This window comes from Squalius cephalus (genome assembly GCF_949319135.1).
Source record: "Squalius cephalus genome assembly, chromosome: 4".
Lineage (NCBI taxonomy): Eukaryota > Metazoa > Chordata > Actinopteri > Cypriniformes > Leuciscidae > Squalius > Squalius cephalus.
In genome coordinates this window covers 33953357-33967601 of record NC_137125.1, presented here as the reverse complement: position 1 = coordinate 33967601, position 14245 = coordinate 33953357, and the positions used below count along the sequence as shown (strand labels likewise).

General features: G+C 38.3%; 1 protein-coding gene across 4 annotated transcripts in view; it reads left to right on the top strand.

Annotated features, from left to right (window-relative positions):
* LOC307157127 (protein phosphatase 1H-like) overlaps positions 1-14245 on the top strand; it is a 94566-nt gene that overhangs the window by 47331 nt on the left and 32990 nt on the right. For all 4 annotated transcript variants that reach the window (XM_079868905.1, XM_079868907.1, XM_079868904.1 and 1 more), the window contains one exon: positions 4251-4369. In XM_079868905.1, the coding sequence (XP_079725031.1) occupies positions 4251-4369 (119 nt within the window). The remainder of the gene's footprint in view (positions 1-4250; positions 4370-14245) is intronic.

Sequence of the window (14245 nt, the reverse complement as noted above, 5' to 3'; positions counted from 1 at the left end):
TTAACAACAATGGATTATATCTCCATAGTTTAAAATTTCACAATTCAGTAAATAAGATTTTACTAAGGTTTGAGTACTACCAATATCTACAAGAGCTTGAGCAGGATGACCATTGACTGTTCCTGATATAATATTTCTATGTTTTTCAGTGTGTAATGAAGTATGTTGTTATGGGAAGAAGGAGGTGGGAACCGGTGAACGTTCACAAACTTTAATTCCCAATATAAACACAATGCGAACAAAACGAAAGTAAAGGCAGCAGCCCCTCACGGTCGACTGCCGCACACACATAAACTAAACATAACGTAAATGTCCAGGCCTGGTCCTCTCTCGTCCTTCACTGTCATCGCTCCTCCTTTTATGCTTCTGAAACTCCTCCGTGAGAGATACGAGACCGGTGCAGCATGCAGGTGGCGCTCATCATCAATCATGCCACCGGCCTTGCGCTCAGCCCCACCTTGCTTTCCACACAGTGGATTTCAACAGTTCAATGGACCACTCATCTCTGGGGACATAACACGTGTTAGTTACTTTGGGTTTTCTTAATGGGCCAAGGAGATGCCTTATGCCCAGGTTGCTGGCAGCAATTTTTAACTACTACAGTCTTATTAATGGGGCTCCTCAGTTTTACACTTACCCACAGTACCTAAGTCCGCCATATATCTCTCTGCCAACCTTGCAGCTCCAATTCCAGTCTGAGGTTGATTTTCTTTAAACCAAATCCTCATATCTGGATGACGCATCCTCAAGTACTGCTCAAGAATGATAGTCTCTCCTATCTGGTCTTAGACTTAATTTCTGGTTGCATCCACCTTTTGTACAATCCTTTGGTTCAATTGTAGTTCTCTCTGACACTCTCACCAGATGGCACCGTGAAATTCCTGAAGCGTTGGCGATGTGTCTCCTCTGTTACGTTGTACTTGGCCAGTACTGCAGCATTGATGTCCTTGTAGAAAAGCCAGATCGTTGTTCATCCATCATAGCATATGCTTCCAAGGCCTTGCCTTTCAACAAAGTGACCACTCGAGCCGCCCATTAATCCATTAGCCATCCCCAAGTTCTTGCAATGTGTTCAAAACGAATGAAGAAACTCTCCACAGAAGAAACTCTTCCTCTATGAATTCAGGGATTTGTGGTTCATGATATTGTCTATAAGGTACAGCCGGTGATTGAGTTATAGCTTATATGCTGTCAAGAGGGTGAGCTTGGGCTGAATGTGACATCATACCTTTAAATGGTGGTGGAAATGTCCTTGGTGTAGGTAAGGGGTGGGGAGTATGTTGGATAACTTGTTCTTCAAATCCCCATTCATTTCTAGGCTTTTGAAAAATGGCAGCCTTTAAATCATGTAATTATTCAAACAAAACCTTCTAATTTCTTTGTTGATGTCATATAAAGTCTCTCATTTCCATCAAAACTCCTGTCCAACCACAGCATTTGTCTGTATCATCTTGAGGAGTACTAGCTTTCCCAGTCTTGGGCCTTACTACATGCAAGAGCTAGGTATGTTTTATTTATTCTGAACACCCTTTTGGTTATTTACGGTAATCAATGCACCTGGTGGTGGGGAGGAAGTAAAGTTTATCAGCTGTTCACCTGCGTGGTTCGAGAGGGGGTGACGGGGGAAGTCATATTTTTGTTGACCGCTATCTGAACGCTGTACCATATAGAATGTCTGAGAAACAATTATGGAATGTTTCAATATACAACCTTGTTTGCTTCTCACGATAATAAAACGACAAAATGCAGTCTTTGGATTTGTCATCATTGAAGCGCGTCTGGCAAATTAGTTTTCCCTGCTCAGCCTCTCGGTCGACAATTTTTTGTAGCTCTCAGATTGTCGCCCACACTACAGGTTCGTCTCAACATCTGCTATCAAAAAAAAAAGTACCAAGTCGGTAATGAAATTTTAAAAATGTGTCGATACCAGCATTTCCCCCTAGGATTTTGAGCGCTGTTGAACGGATTCCCTGACGGAGCCGCTGATAGAAGCCTGCTTTCAAACACTCCTGTTTGGCCAATCGGAGACATATATGTTGAGCATGTGAACACAATGAGATGACAATCAGAGATGTTTGAGAATCGGCTGTCATGCTTGGTCTATTAATGCTCTGTCAGCCTCTAAGTTTTCAGAGATGTATAATTCCCATATGCAGGCATTAACCGTCAATTTTTCTCCATCTAGTCTGGGTTTAGATAAGTTGGTAGCTGACTTTAGCACAGAGTGCAATGATATTTTGTACTGCATAGCTCCATTTAAACAGGTAAAACAGAAAGCTATATCTCAGTCCTGGCTTACACAGAGAGTTGTTTAATTAGACAAAAATGGAGACAGTTGGAGAGGAAATGGAAAAAAGACAGGCTCCAAGTGTCGTATGAGATACTCAGAGATGGTTTGTTAAATAGGCCAAGGCGCAGTATTTTTCAGACCTAATCTCATGGAACCATTATAGTCTGTGTAAGCAGCCAAGTCTATGTCTATTTCTTAAAGAAGCTGAGGGCTGCTGGACAGTGCTTGTTAATGACACGCGCATCAAAAAACTGTGTTCACCTTCCCTCCAGCAACACCTGTTACCTGAAGGAAGGTTCCCACCTATATTCTGTAACAGAGAGACCCCTCTTAAAGGTCCTGTTTTTCGTGTGTTTTTGAAGCTTTGATTGTGTTTACAGTGTGCAATATAACGTGTTCATGTTTCGCGTGTAAAAAAACACAGTATTTTTCACACAATTTACTTATCTGTATACCGCTGTTTACCCCGGTCCTAAGAACGGGCTGATGACTTCCTTGTTATATGAAGTCCCTCCTTCAGAAATACGTTACGAGTTCTGATTGTGCCAGCGGTTCCTGTGTTGTGATTCGACAGCAGCTTATAGCACGTTGCCCGAAAAGGTCACGCCTCTTACCATAACGTGGAGATGCATGCGCTTAGTGCCAAACAAAGGTGATTGGACTCCGGGATGAAGATAACAGCGTCTCGACGACATGGCGACAAACACACTCTACAAACGCATCTCTTCCTCTTCTCCGTGGGAGCGCAACAAGACCACACCCCCTTTTTTTGTGTATTCCTGTGGGCGGAGGTTAGTCAAAAAACGGTTCTAGTGACGTCATTAAAGAAGGAAGTAGGGATGTAGTCCAAACCAGCCGTTCGATGAAGGCGACTTCTGTATAAATAAATAAAATATATATAAAATATATATAATATATATATATTCTAAATAAAATATCTCGCTTGGCATTGAACTTTGAGCTTTATAATTTTACAGATATTATTTATACTCTAACAACAACATTACACACTAACTAAAGTTTGAAACATGGGATCACGAAGAACGGGACCTTTAAAGTCTGAAAGTTTTATTTTAGGTAATACATACTGTCCTGGCGGCTTGCGCTAAAGTGGTGCTCATCCTATTTACATGGAAGAACCTTGCTGTGGAATTAGGGAGCTCTATTTTCTCCTCTCTGCCTATCTCCTCTGGGGTTCCTCAATGTTCTTTTGGCCCCGTCTTGTTTTCTCTATATGCTTCCACTGGGATTAATCTGTCAACTGGCAGAGGATGATGCTGCATTTGATTACCAGGAAATATACAAACAGATCAAATGTAGCCTTGAATTCACTGTAAATTATTTGGATAAAAGCCAAATGTGCAAATGTAAAATGTAATGTAAATATTGGTTTAGTTGGGCGGCTCGAGTGGTCACTTTGTTGAAAGGCAAGGCCTTGGAAGCATATTCTAGGATGGATGAACAACGATCTGGTTTCTACAAGGACATCACTGCTGCAGTACTGGCCAAGTACAACGTAACAGAGGAGACACATCGCCAACGCTTCAGGAATCTCACAATGCCATCTGGTGAAAGTGTCAGAGAGACCTACAATCGAATCAAAGGATTGTACAAAAGGTGGATGCAACCAGAAGTTAAGTCTAAGGACCAGATAGGAGAGACTATCATTCTTGAGCAGTACTTGAGGATGCGTCATCCAGATTTGAGGATTTGGGTTAAAGAAAATCAACCTCAGACTGGAGAGGGAGCTGCAAGGTTGGCATGACTTTGTGGACTTAGGTACTGTGGGTAAGTGTAAAACAGAGGAGCCCCATTAATAAGACTGTAGTGGGGAAAAATTCTACTGTTGCTATGTAACAGTCCATCAACGTTGGACTGTTACATTTTGTTGGCATAGTTTGCAAAGTCTCTGTTTGCTGTTTGAGTGTTAGATGATTTCTCTCTTTGTATTTGTTTTTAGGGTTTCATGCAGCCCCATCTGTTAGGAGGAGAGTTCACACACTTGGAGTTTCCCAGAAGGGTGCAAAGGAAGGAGGTGGGCAAGAAGATGTTGTACCGAGACTTCACCATGACTGGCTGGTGAGGTTATTATATTTTATGTGTATATATTTATGTTTGCTCCATCACTATTATGGCAGAGCTAGTCGTGCCCCTTAAGAGTTGTGCAGAAGCTGTAAATATATTCAGTTAATGAAAGCAGAAATTGTGCAAAGTTTTTTTTTTCCAGGGATTAGAAACAGAAACAATAAACAGTCAAACCAAAAATTATTCAGACACCAGATACAATTTTTGTTATTTTTTTACTAGTGGGTGAATGACACTTTAGTTAATTTGTGTAAGTGAGGATAGCTAAATAAAGTAAACTGTGACATTATTATACCCCACAATTCTTCATATAGTGGACTACCAGTAAAATTTATGAAAATTTGAGACCAAAAATTATTCAGACACTTTGACGTGACCATGTTTTGCTTAAGTGTTTTTTTCTTTAATTGCTAATGCAACCTTTTTACACCACAGACTGAACAAAATTAAGCATTGTTTGGTAATTGGTTGACCTAAATTGGTATTATCTAATTCTGTACTTAAATTGAACCTAATTAATTTGTGAAACAGTCTAAGTCAAGTCAAGTCAAGTCAAGTTTATTTATATAGCGCTTTTCACAACATAGGTTGTATCAAAGCAGCTTCACAGTAATAAATTAAAACAATACATCAATGTTTGTTTCTAGTGGAACGTCCACGTTTGGTAATGCTGATCAATAGTATCGTTGATTGATTAATTAAATTAAATATCCCCAAAAATCCCCAACTGAGCAAGCCAAAGGCAACAGTGGCAAGGAACCGAAAAACTCCATCAGGTGACCTAATGGAGAAAAAAAAAAAACCTTGGGAGAACCCAGGCTCAGTCGGGGGCCAGTTCTCCTCTGGCGTTTATGAACTAGAGGTCGGATTTAACTGTAAGATTAAAAGTATTATATGAATGCCTGGCTGAAGAGATGCGTCTTTAATCTAGTATTAAACTGGGAGAGCGAGTCTGAGCAACGAACAGTATCAGGAAGACTATTCCAGAGTTTTGGAGCTAAATGTGAAAATGCTCTCCCTCCTTTGGTGGATCTGGATATCCTAGGTATGACCAAAAGCCTAGAATTTTAGTGACCTTAAAGGAGAACTCGGCAACTCTAGTCACTTCTTCGCTGATTTTCCCTTTTGTTGTCGCATGTTTTCCCCACGAGCTCCCCCTACAGCGGTGGGGGGGCGTATATTTCACAACACGGACGTAAAAAACTCACTTGCGGCAGCCTCCTCCCCCTCTCTACCGCTGCTCATGTGCGTTTGTTATGATCGGAGCAAGCCAACTGTATCGTGTGGAGCTATGTCTACCGAGGTGGGTAATCTGGTAATACATCATACATGCGTGTGTGTTTATGTCGAATTGCCGTAAAGCAATTCGTGTTTCGCGCTCGCGCTCGTTCTCGTTCTCGCTTCTCACGAGACTTCCAATTTCTGTCTTACCGGGACGGCAGTCCCCAAGTTGCAAGGTTGGTTTTCCACCTGGGAACGCTGGGGGGAGCAGGGAAAGTCATCAATATCACCAGAATAGGTTGTTTAACCATCCAAATGATTTCTAGACAGTTTTATTAAGTTAAAAAAGTTACCAAGTTCTCCTTTAAAGAGCGCGATGGATTATAGGGCGATAGAAGATCGGTTAAATAGACTGGAGCTAAGCCGTTTAGGGCTTTATAAGTCAGTAGCAATACCTTGTAATTAATACGGAACTTTATAGGTAACCAATGTAGTGATGATAAAATTGGTGTTATATGATCATATTTTCTTGATCTAGTTAGAACTCTGGCGGCGGCATTTTGGACTAACTGTATCTTGTTTATTGAGGTTGCAGGACAACCGGCTAATAAAGCATTACAGTAATCTAGTCTCGAGGTCATGAATGCATGAACTAACTTTTCTGCGTCAGAAACTGATAGCATGTTACGTAGCTTAGCAATGTTTCTAAGGTGGAAAAAGGCTGTTCTTGTAACATATGAAATATGATTTTCAAAAGACAGGTTGCAGTCTAATATAACACCCAGGTCTTTTACTGTAGAGGATAAAGTAACAGGACATCCTACTATGTTATATGTTATCCTACTATGGAATAAGGATGGCCAAAAGCAGTGAAATATTAACTGATTTGATAACTCTGAGTTCTTGTCATATTTTATTAACATTTTCTAAACTATAGTAAATAAACTGTGATAATGTGAGAAATGTTGTAGGTGTCTGAATAAATTTTGGTTTGACTGTATATATGTATTTATATATACAGTAAATTTATTTATATATTTTTTTTATTCTTGTCCTGGCATTCCAATGACTGCTTTTTAAAAGAAATGTGCATAGACTATAGGCTCAGTAAATCGGCACAGACCACTAAAATAACATTTTAACTAGAAAGATTAATATTTGAACCAACTCTTACATTGACAAAAATTGCTTTGTTGATTAAAAATCACTCTGGTGGCACGTTATATATGGTACCTTCATAATTGTCAGCTTTCGGTAGCAAAGCTTACGATGCAGCCTGATTCATAAACAGTGTTCGTTTGTTGGCCAGAGGAGAACTGGCCCCCCGACTGAGCCTGGTTTCTCCCAAGGGTTTTTTCTTTATTCTGTCACCTGATGGAGTTTGGGTTCCTTCTCACTGTTGCCTCTGGCTTGCTTAGTTGAGGACACTTAATGTTCAGCAAAATGACTGATTTGACTGCACCAACACTATTGGATGAGAAATCAACTTAGCTGGATGATGAACTGTTTCTGCAAAGCTGCATTATAGCTGAATTGAACTCCTTTCATAATTGGTGTAATTTACAGTTATTGAATCAATACTGAACTGATTTCAACCGATTTACTATTGTCTTTTTAGAGCTGCTTTACAGCAGTTGAATTCGGTTTGCATCACTGAATAATTTTTTTTCCTGTTTATCACTGTAAAGCTGCTTTGAAACAATCTGTATTTGCATATCAATATATATAAATATATAAAGCACTATACAAATAAAGGTGACTTGACTTACAAAAATGTGAGGAAATGGATCTAAATGCAGTAGTATCAGATTTATTAATACAAAATTCAAACCAAAACACTCTGGGCAAAACTGAACATAACGTGACGAGAACTGACAATAAACTTATAGAAACCCACATAGCAACATTGTGATGGCCGAGATGTGGCCCACATCTGGCACATGTGGAATGATGATCTGGCCAGATCTGGACCACAAGCAGGCCATAGCAATGCCACATGTGAGCCTAGAGCAAATAATTAAACCAGAACTGGACCTTATCTGAGCCACAAAATCTGTGTATTAGATTTGTGTTGTCATCTCTGGCTTATCACTGCAACCTTTTATGTGATGGGAATAGATCTAAATACTTAAAAAACTTATCACGATTCGTTAATCTCGATAGCTGTAATAGTAAAAATGTATAATAGCTGTAATAGTAAAAGTTTTCGAGAGAGTTTCACATGTAATGCTAAATATTTCATATGCAAGCATGTCAGCCAATCACAGCAGAGGGCGTTTACACTGAAGTCTCACAGCAGACACACCCCTTCAAACAGAGCGTTCATATCAGAGGCTAAAATCAGGCTAGGAAATATGCCTTTTATTTCTAAATTATAACAACTTTTGATCTAAAAAACATACTAACATTATAAGGGCACCCCAGGAAACATTCTAAAATAATAAAATAATCCATGTAATGGGACCTTTAAAGAGTTTCTGTTGAGTTTTGTGGGTCACCATTGTGCTGAAGAGTAGAGCCTGTGCTTCAGTTCTGGATGAGCAGAGAAACACCGATGTTATGCTGCATTTTGCTTTATTTAACAGGCAGTGATTGTGTGCTTGTTGATTATCTATTTGTTAAGGTCTTCAACTCATTCATGTGTGCTGTTGTTAACTAACACTTATCTGCAAGAGGACTGAGTTAAATCAATGTTTTGTTAACTCATTTAAATGAATTACATTTTTTAGAAAAATATTTTTTTAGTGGACTCAAATGAAATAAGATCACAGTATAAATATGAAATGGCAATTGATCAATTTAAGATAGAATCAGTTAAATCAGTTTACAACATCATGACATCTTGACGTCAAATAAATGTTGAATTGACATCAAATACCAACAAACAAAGCATGACATCAAAATAACATCAAAATGACATCAGCAGAGGTCAAAATCTTGACATCAAATTGACATCGACACTTTGACGTCAATATGACTTTCATTTTTGACCTATTTCGTGACGTAATTTTGACATCAATGTTTGATGTCACATTGATGATAAATTGACATCAAATGCCCACTGGGTTAATAAGCCTGTTAACAAGCAGAATCACTGAAGGAAGGAAAGAAGAGAACAGAAAAAGAGACGAGCAGAAACACAAGAAGTACAACTGACTTCCAGCCACAGCCTTAGATGAAATCAACTGAAGATAAAATAAGACATTATATCTCTGTAGATCTCAGCAGAGGAGGATTAAACAACTCCACAATCAGCATTACCAGCTTTACTTATTATTAACCAGATTGACTTTGACTGTCATAAATGACAATCTGACATAAATTACATATTGACTTTTTTATCATAAATGAGGTCCCCAATAAACTCCTTCCCACATAGCAACATTGTGACGGCCCAGATCCCGCCCACATCTGGCACATGTGGAATGATGTTCTTGCCCACATGCAGCGTGGAATGACGACTCCTGTTTGCCAGATCTGGGCCACAAGCAGACAGACGTCTACAGAAGTTCTAATTGAGAATTAACAGAGGTTTAACTCTAAAGTGTATAATGTGTTTCCATTAGTTGGGCCCTTAACTCTTATTATATTTATTGTCTTTTTCGGCTGCTGTGACAGTGTGTCAAACACATTTGCAATAGTAAAGGAAGCTAAAAAAAAAAAAACATTTAGATCAGGTAATGAACGTTACCTGTTGATGGTTTTAAAATCATCATGAAAAAACCTGATGTTGTAATTTAAATCTAAAAAAAAATCTAGCAGATTTGTTGTGCCATTAAAGGGTTAGTTCACCCAAAAATGAAAATTATGTCATTAATGACTCACCCTCATGTCGTTCCAAGCCCGTAAGACCTCCGTTCATCTTCGGAACACAGTTTAAGATATTTTAGATTTAGTCCGAGAGCTAGTTCTGTCGCTCCATTGAAAATGTATGTACGGTATACTGTCCATGTCCAGAAAGGTAATAAAGTACATTTTGGTCCAAAAATAACAAAAACTACGACTTTATTCAGCATTGTATTCTCTTCCGGGTCTGTTGTCAATCTGCGTTCACGACTCCGCAGTGATGTAAGACGCTGCTGACATGCACACTTGCGCACCATTTTAAAAAATATAGCAATACCAAAATACAAACAATGTAGAATAGCTTGAATACAGCGTGCGTCTCCCTCAGACTGTAAACGAATCATACCGAAGCGGAAGAGAATACAATGCTGAATAAAGTCGTAGTTTTTGTTATTTTTGGACCAAAATGTATTTTCGATGCTTCAAAAAATTCTAACTAACCCACTGATGTCACATGGACTACTTTGATGATATCTTTATTACTTTTTTGGACATGGACAGTACATACATTTTCAATGGAGGGACAGAAAGCTCTCGGACTAAATCTAAAATATCTTAAACTGTGTTCCGAAGATGAACGGAGATCTTACGGGCTTGGAACAACATGAGGGTGAGTCATTAATGACATAATTTTCATTTTTGGGTGAACTAACCCTTTAATATATTTACCTTACAAAACCCGTGTCACTACTGCATGAAAGCAGCAATATTATAAAAATTTTAACAAACAAACACAAAATCTTAATATACAATGACACAAAGATATCAACAATCAGCACATGAATCTCAACAATGGTGACAATCAAAAGTACCTTGCTGCAATGCATGCTGGGTACCAGCACAGTACAAAACTCCCAGCATGCATTGCAACATGAATAAATTATGCAGTGAATTGTTGAATTTTGTTTAATTCTAAATATTTGCTTTTATTTATTTATTTATTTTTGCTGTTGTTTTTTTTTTTTTTGTGACATTTAGTAGCTTTTTTGTGATGTTCACAGTTGATCTGGTTATCTGAATATTTTGTTGATTGTCACCATTGTTGAGAATCATGTGCTGATTGTTGATATCTGTGTGTGTCAGTGTAAGTTAACTTTTTGTGCACCCATGTTTGTTAAAATTGTCTAACTGATTGCTATAGTAACTCAAGGTTTATAATGTGAATTTATCAATTGAACTACATAATTGTTAGATGACGTTAGTAAATCAGCCTATCTCAGTGATAAGAACCCATAAACCGATAACATTTGTAGCAGCAGAGAAAGCTAGAGTGAAATGGGCTCAGGTGATGAGGGCATCACCTGAGCCCATTTCACTCTAGCTTTCTTTGCTGCTACGAATGTGTTTAATAAACACACCATCAGAGCAGCCAATAAAAGAAAAAAAAAAAGATATAATAAGAGTTAAGAGTCCAAGTAATGGAAATGCTAATCACTGTTATGGTGACTTCAAATGAAACACATTAGAGTTAAACCTTTATTAATTCTCAATAAGAACTGTAGACGTCGTCTAACAGAAATAAAGTCAATCTGGTTAGTAATAAGTGAAGCTAGTAATGCTGTTTGTTGAGTTGTTTAATCCTCCTCTGCTGAGATCTACAGAGATATAATGTCTTATTTTATCTTCAGTTGATTTCATCTAAGGCTGTGTCTGAAGTCAGTTGTAGTTCTTGTGTTTCTGCTCGTCTCTTTTTCTGTTCTCTTCTTTCCTTTAGTGATTCTGCTTGTTATCAGGCTTATTAAAGCTGTGATGACTCCATATTTAATATACACAGATTTTGTGGCTCAGATACGGTCCAGTTCTGGTTTATTTATTTGCTCTTGGCTAGGGTTGGGAATCGTAAGAAATTTTCCGGTTCCGGTTCCGATTCCGGTTCCGCCAAACGATTCCGGTTCCGGTTCCGGTTCCCATTCAATAAAAAATATTAAAACAAATAATAAAAAAATAGTAGTAAGTGGAAAATCCACAATCCTTTTTGTGTTTATTTCTTATACTTGTCAAATGAGTTTAACAGACTAGTAATGTCAACAAATTCAACATATTATTAAGCAATTTTTGCAAAAAAATATTATTTTTTCTGAAGGAAAATAAAAATGTCTGCATTCTCTAGAATAATTTGGGACCTCTCCTAGCTTATTGTATTTCCAGCAGTGGAGAATACCTCTCAGAAGGGCTAGAATATGCTTGAATGTAAGATGTGTGTAGAACAGATTATTTTTAAAATCGTTTTGAATGATTGATTCATAAAGACTTTACTTGTTTCATTACTGGATAAATCAGCGCTCTAGCAGTTAATAAACAGAACTGGATGCGTCTTGCGGAAGAACATTGTTGCCGGAGCTACTTCTCTCTATTTATGTCTATATGACGAGTCACGCAGGCACTGGGCTACTCCGCAGCGGCTGCGATCCGCCAGCCTAAAGTATAGTCCAAGTATAAACGCTTATTGCAGGCTTAACGTAATAATTCAGGATAAGACAAAAACACGGTTTGAAAAAAAAAGGCATTCATGATGCACTCGCTCATTCTATACATTTTGTAAATTCTGAACACAAAGAAGTTACGGACTGCGTCTTTGAATGTTTTGAAGCATTAGATGTAACTTAATCGATACACTCGTTATCTGAAGGCAGCGACTTTCAAAAGGTGATTTACAATATTTTGGTTGCTACCGTAGACATCAGTGTTTATACTCGAATTATAAACTTTTATCTCAGTACTTCTGTGATCATTTGAATATTTGTAACAGAAATATCGATACTGTGATTGTAAAGCCGTTTCATATTGACAACTGCTCTCTCTGGGTCAACAACAGCGCAAACAGATTTGAATGTTCAGGGGTGAGGTTTTTGTTATTTAGGAATAAGATCGCGTGGGTGTTTGAATCGAGATCTTTTAAAGATTAATCGTGCAGCTCTGACTGTCTTTAATTCTCTCTCTCGCTCTCTCTCTCTCTATGCGTTGATATCTGACGCAAAACGTATTTGAGTAGCGCGAGGGCTTTTCAGTGCATTCATTACTATTTTAATATGAGGTGAGACGTCGCTAAAGGATAATCCAGCACTTCCCCCACCAGAACCGTTTTCGGAACCGAAACCTAGGAATTTCACACGGTTCCGGTATTTTTTCAAAAACAGTACCGGTTCTGGATAAGAACCGGTTCTCGGTTCCCAACCCTACTCTTGGCTGACATGTGGCATTGCTATTGTCGAGTTATCTGGGAATTTTGTGCATCAGTATCTGCTTCTAACTCGAAAAGAGCATCAGCCAACCACAGGGGACACAGGGAACAACTCCAAATCACTTTTCAGCTCTTGTATTTGTAAATTCTGGCAGGTTAGACAGTAATTGAACAGTGTGCCTCAATTGGATTCATTAAGGTTGATAACCTTAAAGAGAAAAAGAAAACAAAGAAAAGAAAAGGATACATCATTACTTCTGATTATATTCCCCAATGCGAACAAATACAATGTAAATAAAGATTTTACCACATAAAACTGTCCCAATATTTGTTCATTTACATATTTAAGCTTTCTTTCTTTACTTATCAATACATGGTATTATCATTTTACACAAACTAGTTAAACAAACGTGGTATCTGTCACGTGGTATCTTCTGAATACACAAAGTTGCATTTTTTTATGAACACACGAGAAATGTGCACCATGCACTTAAATAACAACCACAGCATGACATAATTCACTGTTCTCCTCTATATTGCACATTATATTAGTCAAATAATACAGATTTAAAGGGCACCTATTATGCAAAATTCACTTTTACATGGTGTTTGAACATAAATGTGTGTTGGCAGTGTGTGAGCAAAACCACCCTAGAATGATAAAAATCCACCCAGTAGTTTTTTTACTATCTCAATAAATCATAAGCACTGTCTCAGAACACCCTGTTCTAGATTTTCCTCACTGTGACGTAGAAATGAGCTAAGCCCCACCGACGTGATTTGATTGACATCTGGTTTTGGCATAGACCCCGCCCTCGGTGATCTGTGTATGTACACCATCCTCCATTGTTTCAACGACAGCCGGTAATGTCTCCTAAGAAGTGTGTTGTGGGATGTAAGAATGGACATACTAGTCTTCACTGACATCAGAGCCACTGAAAACGCAGCGGATGGATTTTATTTATGAAGAAAAGGCACCACTTAAACGTCCTAAATACGAGATTCATTTTCTGACTGACTGTTAACGAGGGTCAAAGTTAATCCTAGAGTGTGGATCGTTGCCTACTGTTCGCGATCCAACGTCACCTCCAGAAAAAGTAAGTGTATTTTATAATTTTTGAGCAAATAGTCATTTCAATCGATGTCAGCCAGTTCAACAACAAATGCGTCTAAAGCTATTTATTGTCGTCGTCATAGGATGTCTCAACAAACAAGGTCAGACAGTTTTATGTCACGTATCATTTTTTTTGCAGCATTTACAAATGTAAATAAATCTCCATAGACAGTAGGCTATATAAACGTCTATCTCCCTCCCCTCAAGAAATAAATTTAAAAAATCCTTTGTACTTCACAGTAGTGTGTGTGTGTGTGTGTGTGTGTGTGTGTGTGTGTAGTTTCAAAAAATTGCGCGAACGTTATCACAGTTCGTGTGTGTGTGTGTGTGTGTTGCACATCCATAATGGCAAAAGGGACGCGATTAAAACTTTGTAAGTACATAAATGTATCAAATAACCATTCCGAGACGTTTAGTCCATTCTCATTCGTGTTTATTCTGTGCCGGAGTCTCTTCATCATCTAGGTCCAGCAGCAGGGCGGGGATATGCAGCTCATTTACATTTAAA